At 33.5% G+C, this 17,820-nt stretch overlaps 1 protein-coding gene and 1 non-coding gene across 8 annotated transcripts in view; one reads left to right on the forward strand and one right to left on the reverse strand.

Moving 5' to 3' along the window:
• Nucleotides 1–17,820, reverse strand: part of LOC123703630 (phospholipid transfer protein C2CD2L) — a 56,552-nt gene that overhangs the window by 15,188 nt on the left and 23,544 nt on the right. For all 7 annotated transcript variants that reach the window (XM_045651706.1, XM_045651705.1, XM_045651703.1 and 4 more), the window contains exons 3-6: nucleotides 6,894–6,986; nucleotides 2,190–2,293; nucleotides 1,202–1,351; nucleotides 308–437 (exon numbers count right to left, since the gene is read on the reverse strand). In XM_045651706.1, the coding sequence (XP_045507662.1) occupies nucleotides 308–437; nucleotides 1,202–1,351; nucleotides 2,190–2,293; nucleotides 6,894–6,986 (477 nt within the window). The remainder of the gene's footprint in view (nucleotides 1–307; nucleotides 438–1,201; nucleotides 1,352–2,189; nucleotides 2,294–6,893; nucleotides 6,987–17,820) is intronic.
• Nucleotides 6,167–6,238, forward strand: Trnac-gca. The gene has a single exon. It is a non-coding gene; the product is annotated as a tRNA-Cys (tRNA).

Genomic DNA, 17,820 nt, shown 5'->3' on the forward strand with positions numbered 1-17,820 from the left:
ATTATTACAAATGCATATAACTTCAGATGACTTCCAATTACAATAAACATTCTATTTCCAAAGTAGTCTTTTTTGTCTTTCTTCTTGACCTACGAATTTGTATTGAATAGTAATAATAAAACTTATCTAATCATTCAAATCACAAATTTAACTTAAAATCGACTTTTATTTGATTATCCTATATATCTACACCTTTTTAGTTATCCTAATATCATTGCCAATAGAATATTATTTGTGCACACTCCCGTCACATAAATTCACAGACTCAATATCCAACTACCCGCATTATTCACAAAAAATAACTTACCATAGAGTCATAATGTAGGGGCAGTCTCGGGGTAGATTCCGCCGTATACCGCCTCAGTCTGGGGCAAGTGGGGTAAGGGGCCAAATTGAACTTCAAATTGGTGTTGCGAAGAGCGCTTACTATGATGTCACTGAAAATTGATAGAAGTTATTTTAGTAACAATTTTTTGAAGTGAAACTTCTTTATCGGGGTTGGAAAAAAATTTAGTGTAACATTTTTTCGTTACGCGTGACATTTTTCCGTTACGCGCCATCTTTTTCTTATCCCTACCACGCGTGATTCGACGTATTTCTGTAAAGTTGCATATAGTAAATTATTTTTTAAAAATAAGGTCATAAAGAAGTTTCACTTCTTACGTGTGTACACTATTACACGGACAATTTTTTTTGTTAAGGAAATTTCTATGCGAATGAGCTGTTTCACTGCGTTAAAAAGAAGCCTGTTACTTTTTTTTACTTTTGTCAATTTTTATTTTTATTGTTATCCTACTAAGAATCTCTGGACACTAAAAAATATCGTAAAATAGCTCTATTACGGCGTGAATGAAAGACAAACTAACACACTTTCTATTTATAATATTAACCATATTTTTTTTTGTACATTAAATTTATTTACATTGCTACTCATTATATTACAAACTAGATTTCCGCCCGCGGCTTCGCCCGCGTTTTCAAAGAAAAACTCGCATAGTTCCCGTTCCCGTGGGATTTCCGGGATAAAGCCTCCTATCCTATGTGTTAATCCAAGTTACCCTCTATATGTGTGCTAAAATTTATTGTTATCGGTTCAGTACTATTTGCGTGAAAGAGTAACAAACACACACACATCCTCACAAACTTTCGCATTTATAATATTAGTAGGATATTTATTTTCTTTATTTCTCTCTATCCATACCTAACTAGCTGTTGTAGATTGCTCTCAGCGGTGTTCGGCCGTAACGGCCCCACGGGGGCAAGGGCCACTTTCACCTCGGGCCAACCGTCACATTTGAGTTCTCCTGTCAATTTCTCCGTTACGCATGTCACGTGGAGACGCGCGCGAAATCTAGAAAAAAATGGAAAAAAGTTAAAAGTAGGTAACTAAGTATGTATTATTTGGAAATGCTAAAAGTATGTATTTTTTGTAAAATTTTAAGTATTGATAAAATTAATTTTTGTTGTAAAAATTACAGGACTAGGGCGAACCGAATATTTAAAAACTATTATAGTATTTTATTATCATCTGGTAGAGATTTTTTTAAATGTTAGATGTTATTTTTATGTATGTAGAAACAATATAAATTGTCTGGAAGAAATCGCTACTTAGCGATAAGACCGCCGTATGTTATAATGTATCAGAGGTTAAGTCTCAAATTGTAAATCTAGAGCAATAAAGCTATTTTAACTTTAAATTTAAAATAATATAGTTTGTTGTTAAATATTTGTATAAGGTACGATGGGATTGTCATCGTCCTTTAGGACAAAAATCCCCAAATAAAAAAAAGATTAAAAAAAATGTAGGTAGTTACATTTTGTAAAATTAAATTGTAATAGTGAAATGATTTAAAAAGAGCAACTATGGAGTTTCTTGCCGGTTCTTCATTCGGTTTCATTCGGTCCATAGATACTGCTTTCCGAATCGGTGGTAAATGTTAAGAATGTTATGACGATTCAAGCTTTTATAAGAAGTCTAATTGAATAAATAAATGTTTGAGTTTGAATAGATAAATAAATAATGAGTGGCTACCATTTTGGCTCCACTTCTTAATTTTATATCTTTTAATTTAGTTACCTATATATATTTTAATTTTTTCTGTCATATTCTAATTGTATTGTGTGCTAATGTGTGTGTGTTGTGGAGTCAAATAAATGATCTTTCTTTCTTTCTTTCAAATAATAATTACCTGTTAACATTAACTCTATAATGTGAGACCTCCACTTTATCCCCCATTTGGCTGAAGGCTTTAAGCTGGAATGCGGGTGTCGCTTCGCAGTCGCAGGTGATCGTCTGGAATTAGTGAAAAATAACTATAATATACATAACTATTATATGATATTTTTCTACTATATAAAAGTAAGTCGGGTTTTCCTTCCTGACGCTATATAACTCCAGAATGCACGAACCGATTTCCACGGTTTTGCATTCGTTGGAAAGGTCTCGGGCTCCGTGAGGTTTATAGCAAAGAAAAGGTGTCTCTGGTGGCGAAACGGAATTCGCCCGGTTTTGCTAGTATTATTATAATAATATCTATTTTTAATGTTTTGATATTGTTTGTTTTTTTTTCTTTGTTTATTTTGATTTGTATGTTTTAGTATTATTTTATTTGCGTTTTTGTGTACACTATCTTCCCATATTTGCAACTGTATATTAATTTTCATGCTTGGTACTGGTTGCTTGGAAGAAATTGCTATTTAGCAATAAAGCCGCCAATTGCATATATATATTTTACAATATCCCTGTATTGTAAAATTAAAAATTGCGTGCAATAAAGAATATATAACTATAATATCGTAGGAAAGTCAAAACTCCTTGGGGCGTGATTTACAATCGATATGTAAGCCAAATATGCATAGTTATCTTAATATATATAAATCTCGTGTCACAATGTTTGTCCTCAATGGACTCCTTAGGACCTTAACTTATCTTATCCGATTATAAATTAAAATTCGCACACCATGTGCAATTCGATCCAACTTGAGAGATAGAATAGTTTAAATCTCAAATCGTTTTAGAGAAAGCGGGCGAAGCCGCGGGCGGTAAGCTAGTTACCTATATATAAAAATGAAACCCGTTTCGCGTTGTCACGGCATCACGCGTGAACGAGTGGACCGATTTCGATAATTCAGTAGTACGAAGTACTGCATGTATTTACATCAAAATATTTCAAGTATCAATTTTTGGACGATTTTAAGTCTCTTAAATCTTAGTTACCCATAAGTGTTTCGAACCCTGGACCACCATTTCTGATATAAACCATTGCACCATTTCAATCATGAATATAAATTGCATTTAAAATAACATTGACCCTTCCCAATTAAAAGTGAAAGGCACTTAAGTTATACTCAAGTTACACTGACATAACCACATGTCACCATTTTAAGTTAGGCTAAGTAATTTGTTCGCTTACTCACGACATACAACGCAATCCATTTATCCATACTTAATATTATAAATGCAAAAGTAACTCTGTCTGTCTGTCTGTTACTCAATCACGCCTAAACTACTGAACCAATTTTCATGAAATTTGGTATGGAGATACATATTTTGATACCAGAGAAAGGACATAGGCTACTTTTTATCCCGGGAAAATGACGCAATCCCGGAAATCCCACGGGAACGGGAACTATGCGGGTTTTTCTTTGACTGCGCGGGCGAAGCCGCGGGCAGAAACCTAGTTACGTATAATTAAAAAGTGTCTTTGATTTCAACATAATACCGAAACACATGTACGCGATTGTAAAACAAACTAACTGGGTTAATCTGTGAAACGGCTCTATCGATTTTAATGCATCTTACACTGGGAGATAGATTAATAAGTGGTGTCATATAACCTTCTCTCTATTTTTATTTAAAAATTCTCGTAGCGTAAAATTAAAATTATCGAAGCAAAAAATTGACTCCCACGTGAATGAAGACGCGGGCACAGCTAGATAAAATGTTTCTAAATTAGTGTACCTACACATATTTTGTTTGTTTGTATTTCAAAACAAATAATATAAAAAAATGTGTGCGTGTACTAGTGTACACACGTAAGAAGTGAAACTTCTTTATGACCTTATTTTCAAAAAAAAATTTACTATATGCAACTTTACAGAAATACGTCGAATCACGCGTGGTAGGGATAAGAAATGGATGGCGTGTAACGGAAAAATGTCACGCGTAACGAAAAAATGTTACACTAAATTTTTTTCCAACCCCGATAAAGAAGTTTCACTTCAAAAATAATAATTTACCACTCAAAAATTGAAGCGTGGTAAACATTACATTTTACGCGGACGAAGCCGCGAGCGTGAGCTAATAAGTAATTTGATCAACTAGTACTAGCCTAGTTTTCAATCTAAAATCAGGTTTATCTTACTATATTACGCCCGCGGTTTCACTTCTGTGGTGATTGGTGAAATATGTATACTAATTCAGACTTGGTTATACACCTCTATGAAAAATTTCATCGAAATCAGATAATCAATTTTGCACAATAGAATAACAAACCCATCCTCACAAACTTATAAATTATTATAAGTTACTTTATTAGTTATAATTTTTTTTTTTTATTATTAGTTTTCAAAGAAAAAACCCGCATTGTTCCCGTTCCCGTGGGATTTCTGGGATAAAACCTATCCTATGTGTTAATCCAAGTTACCCTCTATATGTGTGCTAAATTTCATGGTAATCGGTTCAGTAAGATTTGCGTGAAAGAGTAACAAACACACACAAACTTTCGCATTTATTAGGCCCAGTTTCATCATGCTCTGTTAGTTAGTTCTAACCTAACCTAACTTATTAGGTAGATAACTAATAAACTAATTACTTAAAAGGCTTACTAAAACATTAATAAACAAAATTGATGACGTCATGGCGGCAAATCCCTCAGACTCCGAGACGCCAACAATCCATACTAATATTATAAATGCGAAAGTAACTCTGTCTGTCTGTCTGTTACTCAATCACGCCTAAACTACTGAACCAATTTGCATGAAATTTGGTATGGAGATATTTTGATACCCGAGAAAGGACATAGGCTACCTTTTATTGCGAAATTTGACCACGGGCGAAGCCGGGGCGGACCTCTAGTAATTTATAAAAATGTAACTTATTTCCATTCTTCTATAAAAGCCACCTATCGGTCAATTAAGCAAAGCTGGCATGTTCACAGTACTCACACTTATGCAATTTCACTTACAGTATGTTCAAAAATAAATGCGACTCTAGTTTCATTTTAGAAAATATTCAAGTTTTAGACTGGCTTGCATATTCGCTCGTCTTTTAATTCTATTGAATATGCTTAGGATATGTCACAACTAAGCGCTCTAAAAGATTTTCCGCAAAATTTAATTACGGATCAACAACTTTACGAACACTTCCAAAGAACACATACTGCAATAAGACATTGGTATTCAATTTTAAGTAAGAACAACCGATATCGTTTGTAAATTAATGTAAATGGTGATAACTCTGATTATTAATTAGTAATTTGATTTTTGAAAAAAAAAATGCCGATTTTAGTCAAAATTTATATTTTTCTAACAAGATCTTTATCATCCAAATTTCCACCTTGGTGAGAAAAATTGACATTTCTAATGAAAATGAACAAAAAATTAAATGATTTTATTAAATACTGTAAAATAGTATATAATTCTTCCATTTACTGTATCACAAAATTCTTCATAGATTTTTAGATATTCGTACTACACCAATTACATCACCCTGTATTTATAAACAATTGCAAAATATGACACATACATAGGCCGGGAGATACTGACACAAAATTTCGGGTCATTTGTAACAGAATGGCGGTTCTACAGAGGTCTTATTACGCAATGACAAAAAGAAAAATGATGGTCAGAACGCTGGTACCGGCGGACTAGTCGCGTGGGCGTAAGTCACACTCGTCGGATAAGTAAGACCCCTCTAGACCGCCATCCTGTTACAAATGACCCGAAATTTTGTGTCAGTATCTCCCGGCCTAACATGTGCAATGTGTAAATGTGTTGACGTTCCAGCTCTTCTTAATATACTTTTACGCAAAACCTTAATTCCATTGTCAATCCATTTAATTCCTTATCGTAAACGAGATAAAGTCGCAAATAAATTGTTTTTATCAACCACCCACATGCAGTTTTGTTGTGAAATACGATAGCTTTATTTACGAACACTGGATATGGGGATATAGCTCAGTGGTAGAGCAATCGACTGCAGATCGATAGGTCCCCGGTTCAAACCCGGGTGTCCCCTGAGAACGGCCTTTTTTTTTCTTTTTATATTAATGACGGAATATTATTTAGTTTTGGGCACGAAATATCAAACAATGAAACTTACATTTTCAATGTTTTCATAAATATTTGGAAACATTTTACTTAAAACTTTTTGCTATAAAATAACACTGAAAATGGGGGGAAATCTGTACTTAGTAAACTATTCATTCTTTTTCGCTTTTTTAATAATTTTAGATTAACTTCAGTTCGTATCCGCTAGGACTATTATCCAATTGAAATCTAGATACGTTAGCGCAATTCAATTGCTGACTAAGTGACTTGTAGGCGTTTATAAGAACATGACACAATAAACAGTTAATCTGTATAAATCAATCTGTTTGTACGCGCATAACTTCCAAACGATTGTAGCAAATTGGATATGATTATATTATTCTTAATCGTGCACTGATTGTATATTATTATAATACAATTGAAAAACTTTCCAAAATGAATTAATATTGAGTGATAAAACTAGTTTAGTTTAGAATAAGCGTGGAGTTACGCTAGGATCAATATTAGGTACACTGCTTTTCATTATCTATACGGTTGGTATTATTAACATTTAAGGTAGTTATACAGTTAATTAAACAATTCTATTCATATTTATTTAAATACAAAATACATATATTACTTACGACGTCATCTTTGCTGTCGCACTCACAGAAGATGTTTGAGATGCTAGGCGGGTGGCTGTCTAACGCTCTCACTAGCTCCACGCCGATGCCTTGCTGAAACAGATAACAAAATCTATTAAAATTTGTTAAAAATACGAACAAAATAATCATACATATATAATTTATAGTAATATTAATAATTGAACTGGTTTGAGATATATATGAATGAAGTTATTTTTGCGTTGCGTTTACGCTCCCATATTAAGTAAAGATAAACAGTAGTAAATTGTATTACATACACAATTTTTCAACTACATACATAAGTATCAATATAATAATGTATCTTTTAACTACGATAATAATCTATCTACCCTCTCATAATCTCCCTTTATTTAATATCCACGAATTAAAATCAAAAATTTGCAAAGGGGCAGGTCAGCCAAGTTAAGTGGTTACCATTTAGGACAGCCTGCCTAATACAAATGAATTTTGAGTAGGCCAATATTTATTTGATATCCAATACCTTTTATTCACAAAAACTAGTTACATAAATAAAGTATATAATACTAGGCGAGTATCAAAAGCAAAAAGGACACTTAAAACCTTACAAAACCATTAAAAAAGCTACCTAATAACGGAAACAATCCATAAAAGATAAAGAAGACTGTTATTATCATAGATAAGGCAACAGACTAAATATATTTACGTGGGAACTGTCAAAGTGACATTATGAATACATTGAACTCAAATGTCAAGGTCAAATTTTAAATGTCATTTGTTGAGTGTTGAGCTTTTTATGTTTACAGTTTTCTCCCAAATACAGAAACTATTTTACATTTCTTATTGATGTTCATCATGTTGGATGGTTTTATTATTTATTTATTTAAATTTATTCTTCTAATTTTATACATTATAGATGTTGCGAATTCCCTCCAAAACGGCTGTCTCGATTTTGTTGAATTTTCATTTGAGGATAGGTTAACAACGGCTATTCTCTTATGCTATATTTGTCGCAACAAGAAAACTTAGCGATATTGTAATAGAGGGTGAATACTTGTATGAGGTAGACTTGTAACATTATAAGTAGAATGCACGCATGCAAAACGTGGGGCAGAAAGCTAGCATACATACATATTGTTTATTGGATAGGTACCTAGGCATTTCAGCGTTTTAACAATGGTGACTCAGTGGTTATGACCTTTGACTTCAACCAATTGATCTAATATTCGACACGGCGAGCGTTCTAGACATAAAAACAGTATTTTAATTTTATCCACTCTAGTCTCTACACATCATAGGTTAAGACGTCCGCGTCGTTGCCACTGCCCTACCTCTATAAATATAAAAACAGTGATTCAATCGCACAAAAATAAAAGCTACAGAAACTAAAGATACAATTTTAGATCTTCTCTTCATCGATCTCAAGAAACCAAAAATTTCGAGGACTTGACGTGACATCTGCACTTGGCCAGCGTGGTACGGAGCATTTACATCAAACGAACATAGAGCTAGAGCATACTTTCGTGACCTTTAGTGTAAACGAAAACTCGTATTCAGTGTTGTTCATTATTAGAACATTGCATGGAATATTTTCGAACGCACTAAGAGTCTAAGAACAACGAAAGAATGCTCTACGCCTGTTTACACTAAAAGAATTTGACATAGTAGGGTTAGAATGAGCATTCGCTCGTTTGATGTAACTGATCGGTAGCCTGTTCTACTCTCATAGGACTTAGGAGGCCCGTGTCCCAGCAGTGGGAACGTATATAGGCTGATGTATGTCATATATAGCAACAAGATACGACTCTACTTAACCCGTCCGATTAGGGCCCTTCTGGCCTCCTCCACTCAAGCGACAGCTCAAGCCGAGGTTCGTGGTCCCCGTCAAGGGGGGACGCCCTTGTGCATGTCGCTACCAGGGTGAACCTTCAGTTCACCCCCGCGTCCGCGTTAAAATGTAGTAGCCCGGCTAACATTGAGAAACACCTTACAAAAAAAAAAAAAAAAAGACTCTACTTATCTTATAAGAACTTGGCTTGCATCCAGACTACAAAATTAATCTTCGGATATCGTTTTCATGCATTTGATATGAATGGTTCATTGATAATAATCTGCAAATAGTTTCACAAGTTCTGGATTTGCTTAACTTATCTGCCAGTTAAATTACAAGTATATGAAAATTTAAGTTTCAAATAGGTTGTGACTTTATCAGCAAGGCGTAGAATTGGACCCGAATACATAAATTTTGTGGACAAAACATTTATGGTAAAGCTGAAATTCATCGAAATCTGTTCGTCCATTTCATTTAATGTTAAGACGTGTCTTAGAAAAAGAATAAAAGAAAAGAGCGTTTGCGCTGAGCATACGTGTCAGAAGTGAAACTTCTTTGGCAAAATTCAAAGATACCAAAATCATCGCCTCACGTCCATGAGGTGACGGTATTTCGATTCCGCTTCGATTAGTCGTAGCAAAATATAAAAATAAGTAAATCCCAAAACGTACGAAACCCACTAGAAATATGACTCACGTTTTACCACTTCAATGTAAAATGAAGAGCCAAATTAGGCTCATACATTGTAATGACAACATAATAAATGATTCAAGCCTAGCTCGCGACCGTGACACAACAATGATGTAATGTACTTATGTCACAGATAATGTAATTAAACTGACACTTAGTATTCTGTGAATAAATATGTCAATATTCTGTTTGTGGTTTTATGTTTAACTTTTGTATAACTCTCGTTCTATAGGTAACTATATTTATTTCTATATGATGTATTATAGTAATAACAACAATACAACAAACTACGCAACGCGTTTATTATATTTTCAGTACGTATCGCAAATTCGTTTGACTTTATCGCTAATAAATTCCTCTTCATTTTATTGTTATTGTATAGTTGAGTTTTTCAGTTGAATACACGTAAGATTAAATTACTTACAAGAGTTGACACTAAACATTGTTTACATAATTTTATTGACAGAATTGTTCATACTCGTACTGTTTATGTAAACATCTTTAGCACATTTTAAAAGTAACAAGCATTTTTTATCTGTACACTATTTTCCCAAATTTGCAACTGTAAAATTTCTGCTTGGCACTGGTTGCTTGGAAGAAATTGCTATATATTTACTAATTATTCAAATATCTTTATTTGCACTTGCATGTATATGGTTCATAAGGGTACTATTTAGCAATAAAGCCGCCAATTGCTTCTGATGTCTTTGTATTGTAAAATTAAAAATTGTGTGCAATAAATAACGTAACTATAGATTTTTTTACCATTACATTTTATGATTTTAGTACCGACTGACCGAAAAAGTTTAGAGTTCTAGGTGGTGTAGAATGTCCGTCCAAACGGCTGTACAGTTTTTAACATATGATTTGTGTAACGTAATGTAATTATCAGATTCATGGTAGTGACTAGTGATAGAACCCCTCGTTTTTAACCGACTTCAAAAAAAGGAGGATTATCAATTCGGCCGGTATATTTTTTCTTTTCTTACCTAAACAGTATGGATATTTTGATATCGAGTTTTTGATGTTTGAAATCCAGGAAGATCTTAACAATTAAAATTGATGCGTTTTGGGATATTTTGCTTCCATTAGTTATTATATTTTTTGTACTAACTGAACTGCAAAATTCTAGAGTAAACTTTCTGTTTTATTTATTGCTGAAACGATGCGTTTTAAAAATTGCAGATACTTCACAATTGTCAGTTTTACAGACTTTACATGTAACATAATAAATACAGTACAAAAAATTCAAACAAATTGCTTATAGAATCGTGTAAAAGTATTTACAATTAGACAATTTGATAAATGACTTGCTATTAACTTCATAGGTTATAGTAAAACTTATAGTTCAGAAAAGTTTGTGAAAAAACTATCCGTATTGTGATAGAAATTTATAACTAAGAAACTTTGTATAAAAGCAGCCATGGAAATAGTAGAAAATAAGAAAATCTACTGAAAAACGAACATAAGTTATAGTTACTAGCTTCCGCCCGCGGCTTCGCCCGCGTTTTGAAAGAAAACCCCGCATAGTTCCCGTTCCCGTGAGATTTCCGTATCCTATGTGTTAATCCAAGTTACCCTCTATATGTGTGCTAAATTTCATTGTAATAGGTTCAGTAGTATTTGCGTGAAAGAGTAACAAACACACACACACACATCCTCACAAACTTTTGCATTTATAATATTAAATAGTGGGATAGTTATAGTTGTATCTTATCTATACTACTATATATATTCTGGGTCTTCAGCTACCTACATACCAAATTTCATTGTAATCGGTTCAGTAGTATTTGTGTGAAAGAGTAACAAACATCCATACATCCATACAAACTTTCGCATTTATAATATTAGTATGATTAACAACTAACGAGCTTCATAGTGAATAAAATTAAAGTGACTAAACATTATGTCAGTTTTTAATGGAACATAACATTATAAAGATTTTTTTACTTCCCGTGTACCTATATAAAATAACATTACCTACGTTGCTATCCGTACAGCACACATAAAGTATCAAATCCATCAAGTACCGGCCAATGTACGGTCAACAAAAACGACATTCATCATAGTTTTTATATCACAGGTTGACTAAACATTATGTCAGTTTTTAATGGAACATAACATTATAAAGATTTTTTTACTTCCCGTGTACCTATATAAAATAACATTACCTACGTTGCTATCCGTACAGTACACATAAAGCATCAAATACATCAAGTACCGGCCAATGTACGGTCAACAAAAACGACATTCATCATAGTTTTTATATCACAGGTTGAACTGGTGTTCTGCCAACAACCTCAGGGTTGTCACACATATAATAAATTAAAAATAATTTATATTAAAGGATAATTGTCCCTATCTCTGTGATTGAAAGAAAATTGACTTGAAAATATTTTATTCCACATGGTTGTTTTGTACAATATTTATTTCATATGATTAGTTATTATCTATATTAAATACATTCTAAAATAGATAATATCTATCTCTAATAATTTCCATAAAATTCACTTGTCAATTCAATTCTTTAGCTAAAAATATTATAAATTTTTTAAATATTTTTCTATTAGACCAAAAAAAGTGACAACCCTATTCATAGTGTTAACTAAAAAAACTGGCAGACCGCCATTTAAAAACTGGGCAGAGCAATTTGAACTGCTATCAAGGACTCAGTTTGTTTTTCGAGTGTCGATATTAAGTTTTCAGCTTGTATTTATTATTTTTAAATAGATATCAGAAGCCAGCTGTTGTTTTTCCAAAAGGGTTGTTAATAATCACTATATGGTACATACATATTTGTATTTAAAGTAGCTTCCCGCTGTCTGTCTCTAATCTCTATGTATAAAGGAGGAACATTTAAGTTTATAATTTGTTAAAAGGCGAGCGAAGCCGCGGGCGAAAATGTAGTTTTATTTAATAGCTTCTTCTTTAAATTGCAATTAAAAAATCTCTTTAGGCTACATTTGTATGTGGATGCTTAATTTTATATATAAAAATCAATGCCACTTTTCGTTGTAATTCCATAACTCGAGAACGGCTGAACCGATTTCGATAATTCTTTTTTTATTATATTCCTTGAAGTACGAGGATGGTTCTTATGTAGAGAAAACGTTAATATGTACCACGGGCGAAGCCGGGGCGGACCGCTAGTATATAATATATTATGTAGGTATAAAATATTTTCAAACGATAGAAGAAACAATTCACACAGACTTGCTAATTTAAAAAGCTTTAAGAAATTATTTATTTGAAAGGTCCTAAATAATATCTACTGTATTGTAAAGTAGAGTAATTTGATAAAGTTTTTAATTTATTAGTGTATCAAAGTCGATACAAAGATTTTAATTCATAATTCATATCACTATCAAAACAACGTTCCAACTTTGTCATCTTCTTAACTACTTAACAAGTTGGCAACTTACGGCTTTTTGCAACATCAAGTACCTATTGTATAGCTATTATCAGGCTACTATACTATAAGAACTTGGCAGACTTTTCAGTAATGTCAGTTTTTTAACGTACTATAACAAATAATTGTAATTATTTATTTGTTTTTCTATTCTACCTTAGCTTTGAAGTAGTTTAATTTTAGAAATATCAAATAACATCTATTAGAAACCATAAACAAGAAAGCTTTGGACTATCGTTGTAATTCTTGTTCCACAATAATTCATGATTATACCTACTTTATTATAAAGTCTGTAATTTTCAATGCACTTATATGTATATGTCCTCCCCATTGTGCCAAAAATTCTTCCTCTTTTCTAAACGTAGGTACCTAGTTAGTAACTTAGAAATATTAATTAATTCTAAATTCAAAAATTCCTAACCGCCACATTCAGAACTGGCTAATCACCACCAATAGAATGCAATTCCAAATTCAAATATTCAAACTGCCACTAACGAACGTAATTCCAAATTCAAATAGCATTTTTCTCCACTGCAGCGGCCATTACAAGATGTTGACACTTCCTGCGCATGATACGCAATCCTATATCTAAAGTAACCTAAGACTTGTCGCAATGCATGTAACTTGTCCGGTTAAAGGATTGATCACATTATAGGTATATGGTAGCTTTCCGCCCGCGGCTTCGCACACGTTTTCATAGAACGCTGGTTGCGGCTTTGGTGGTTCCCGTGGGATTTCGGCAATAAAACTTATCCTAATAAGAACCTATCCTATAAGTTAATCCAAGTTACCCTCAATATGGGTGCTGAATTTCATTGTAATCGGTTCAGTAGTATTTACGTGAAAGAGTGACAAACATACGCATAAATCATCGAATCATCGTGGCATCCATTTCCCTTGAACATGCGGGCGAAGCCGCGGGCAGAAAATTTATATGTTACTAGCTGCGCTTCGCGGTTGCACTCGCGTGGCTCTGCTTCTGTTGGTCTTAGCGTAATGATAATATATAGCCTAGCTTTCCTCTTGGTTCGATAAATTGGCAATCTAACACTGAAAGAATTTTTCAAATCGGAGTAGTTCCTGAGATTAGCGTGTTCAAACAAACAAACAAACAAACTCTGCAAGCTTAGAATATTAGTATAGATTTAAATATTGTGAATAATTATACACACGTTATTAATTTATCAGTCTGCCCGTGACCACTCCATCACTCTTAAATTGGAATAATTAATATATCAAGTTCTTGCCATGTTCATAAAAAAAAAAAAAAACTCCCACGAACAAATCAACTCATCAAACTATATTTATCCACAGATATAAAACCTCTTTCCCATAGAGAACACGAATCAGAATTGCGTTCTAAATTTAAATCTCCCGCCAATCGACCTACATTCCCGCGCTAACGTTTCCTACGTTTTGACGGCTTTGTTTTAATTGAATGGATGGAAATTCTTGTTATTTATTATATTATTTGTGGCTATTTTTAGTTAGGTACCTATATTATGTTTATTTATTAAAAACGGAACAAAAATATCGTAAAATATGTTACATACCAACACAACATTCGATCTTCAAAAACGGCACACTAACGCACACACGATTAGTCGTCAAAGTGAGATGGCATGATTCAACTATCGTGAGCGAAAGAGACAACTGAAATAAATTGTGGCTAATTAGCTCCATTTACCTGATGTGCCACAGCATCTTTTAATTATAATAAATAATATTGCAATTTGTATGTTTGGGTGAAATCATAAGAATTGCTGAATACCGCATTTAATAATAATTTATTAATTAGGTACATACGACCTTACAATAACTAAAAACATATTTACGTTTATTAACAACCACTTTCGTTATTTACTATTTTGGAAAAGGAATTCCATAAAAAATTATATAAATTATAAAAAAAAGCCTGCAATAACATTGCACGGTAATGGTAACATATTTGAAAAAACTTAGATTAATAAGCAACAATATAACTGCATCAGAAGCTACATCCTTACACTACCCCTAATGACAGTTGATTATCCAGACACCTAGATACCTACTTCCAATTCCTCCAAAAATAATAAGAACCATCTAAACTTAATAGACTAAATAACAAACATAGGTACTCAAATAAACGCCTTCGTTTGACAGCTACACACATACAAGCCTCTTGTTTACAAGATTTAAAAATAAACTACCGCTTCTATAAACGTTATTTTCCATACACAAAATCATTGCACTTGCAAAAGAATACTATAATACATAATCTCCGAGTGATATGTACTATAAATAGGCCGCTGACACATCTTGTAAATGGCTGATGACGTCACGTATGACGTATGATGACGCGCCATATAAATAAAGAAGTTGCCCGCAGCTTCTGGCCGCGCGGTCTAAATAAATTTTCATTGTAACAACATATTTTTATTCCCTTTTTTTAAGGAAATTTTGCATAAGATCACGGCGCTCGAGGAAGGCGTGGTTATGTCAGAATACTTTTATCCTCTTAGGGAAAGAATTTATTAAATTGCTTTCTTAGCGAATGCCTACATAATAGTGGCTATCTGTAAATTTCAGCTCGATCGATCTAGTAGTTTAGGCTGTGCGTTGTTAGAGCGTGCGTTCAGCCACTTTTACTAGCGTTTCGCTTTGTAGAAAACTTAATAAATCACATACTAAAACCTTCCTCAAGAACCATTCTATCTATTTAAAAAATCGCATCAAAATCTGTTACGTAGTTTTAAAGATTTAAGCATACATAGAGACGGGCAGATAGCATCATCGACTGTGTTTTATACTATGTACTATGTAGTGAAGATTTCGCAAACCATGTGTAGCCCGGATAAACATGTGCCAAGCTATAGGCCGATCAACTTGTGCCAAAATAAGATAACCTTCGTGGCTTTTATTATGCAAAGTAGTAACTATTTGTATACGCGAGTAGTATTTACGGAGAGGATGAATCTTTGCTAATATCGTAACTGTATGTAAATAGATACATATCTACAATAATTAAAATTCTTCGAAGAGAAGGAGAGAAGTTGTTACAGATTTGGTTTCTTGTAGGTTGTTACTTAATAGCGTCGAGCTAGCGCGCAAGAGCAACTTTTGTCTCCGCAACTATTTTGTCTCTCCCATCAACGCTATGGGCTAGAAGAAAGTGCGCGCACGTAGCGACGCAACTCCCCATAGAGTTAATGGGAGAGACAAAATAGTTGCGGAGAAAAAAGTTGCTCTTGCGCGCTAGCAAAGAACTGAACAGGCTGATGATAATTGGCAAAGAGATAGATAGTCTGGATTATTACACAAACTTTTATACGTATACGACGCAAATAAAGTCTTTATGTTCCAGCTTCTGCTTATACTTATGGGCCCCCTTCACAAAAGGGAGCGTTGGCCCAACAAATGATGGTCGATGTTTGCCACCATTACAACGATAGCGAATAAACATCTACAATTACCGATCGCGACCATAGACATTTACTTTTAACTACTGGTCCGATTTGAAAAAGTCTTTCGGTGTTAGATAGCCCATTTATCGAGGAAGGCTTTAGGCTATATATATATCATCACGCTAAGACCAACAGGAGCGGAGCAATGCGGGTTAAACCGCGGGGCATGGTCGGTGAAGCTCTGCAACCGGTCTTAGGTATTATGAAATTTTCATCTAAATAGAGTCGTATTATGATCATAGATATAAATTGGCATAGTAACAAAACACAATCGTTTGGCAATCAGACAAATTGTCGCTCATGTAAGTGTCTCGTCGTCTCAAATACTTTCCGGTTATAGAAGTTTATAAAAATTCTCAATCTAATGGCATTTGTTGTGACTATAAAAAATCATTGAGAAAATCGAGAAATTATCTTGTTAAATAAATAGCGTTTAAATTCCTTGAAAATTCTTTTTCTAATAGAGCTATCGAAGCTACATACAAAATTAAATGCTTTGTAATTAGCTAAAAAGAGACATACAGACTGACAGACATATGTAACATATAAACTGGGGACTCAAATTAAGTGTATAAACTGTTTACGTGCTTCTATAACTATAATAAAAATAAACCATCATCTCTCACATCAGCAATTTTTTTCTGAAAGAGGAACTCATCTCATTCTCAACTCAAACAAACAAACATTTATTTATTAAACTAGCTTTCCGCCCGCGGCTTCGCCCGCGCAGTCAAAGAAAAACCCGCATAGTTCCCGTTCCCGTGGGATTTCCGGGATAAGACCTATCCTATTTCCCGGGGTAAAAAGTAGCCTTTCTCGGGTATCAATTATATCTCTATACCAAACTTCATGCAAATTGGTTCAGTAGTTAAGGCGTGATAACATATTATGTATAACATTTACCACCGATTCGGAAAGCAGTATCTATATGGAGCAGAACCGGCAAGAAACTTACAAACTAAATCTATTTAATAATAATAATGTCACATCTATTTAATACTCTTTGATATGTAAATCTCGGTCATAAACATCTTTTAACACATCCGTTCCCTCCCGTGACCTCTTTATTGCAAAAACGAGTAATTAATTGGATCTTATTACAAGGCAATTGGGATTAATTTCGCGTGACTAATAATACTAAGAAGCCATATGGTATTATGTAGTCGATGTATGTTTTTGTTAATTGTATTAGGACATCCTTTTATTATATTACGATAGAATCTATGCTCTATTTATATAAAAGACTAACTGTGCTCCGCGGTTTCACCCGCGTGGCTCCGTTCCTGTTGGTCTTAGCGTGATGATAATTATAATATTATAGCATATCCTGGCTCGATAAATGGGCTAACAGGACTATCTAACACCGACAGAATTTTTAAAATCGGACCAGTAGTTCCTGAGATTAGCGTGTCCAAACAAACAAACAAACTCTTCAGCTTAATATAAAATTAGTATAGATATGAAAAATTGTACTTCAAGATAAAATAAACGAATTTTAAATACATTTAATTTGGAAGTTGGTTATTGTCTCTTGGAATTTTGGAATGTTTTTGTGTTCAAAATGTCAAAAACTTC

This window comes from Colias croceus, chromosome 27 (assembly GCF_905220415.1).
Source record: "Colias croceus chromosome 27, ilColCroc2.1".
NCBI classification, from domain to species: domain Eukaryota; kingdom Metazoa; phylum Arthropoda; class Insecta; order Lepidoptera; family Pieridae; genus Colias; species Colias croceus.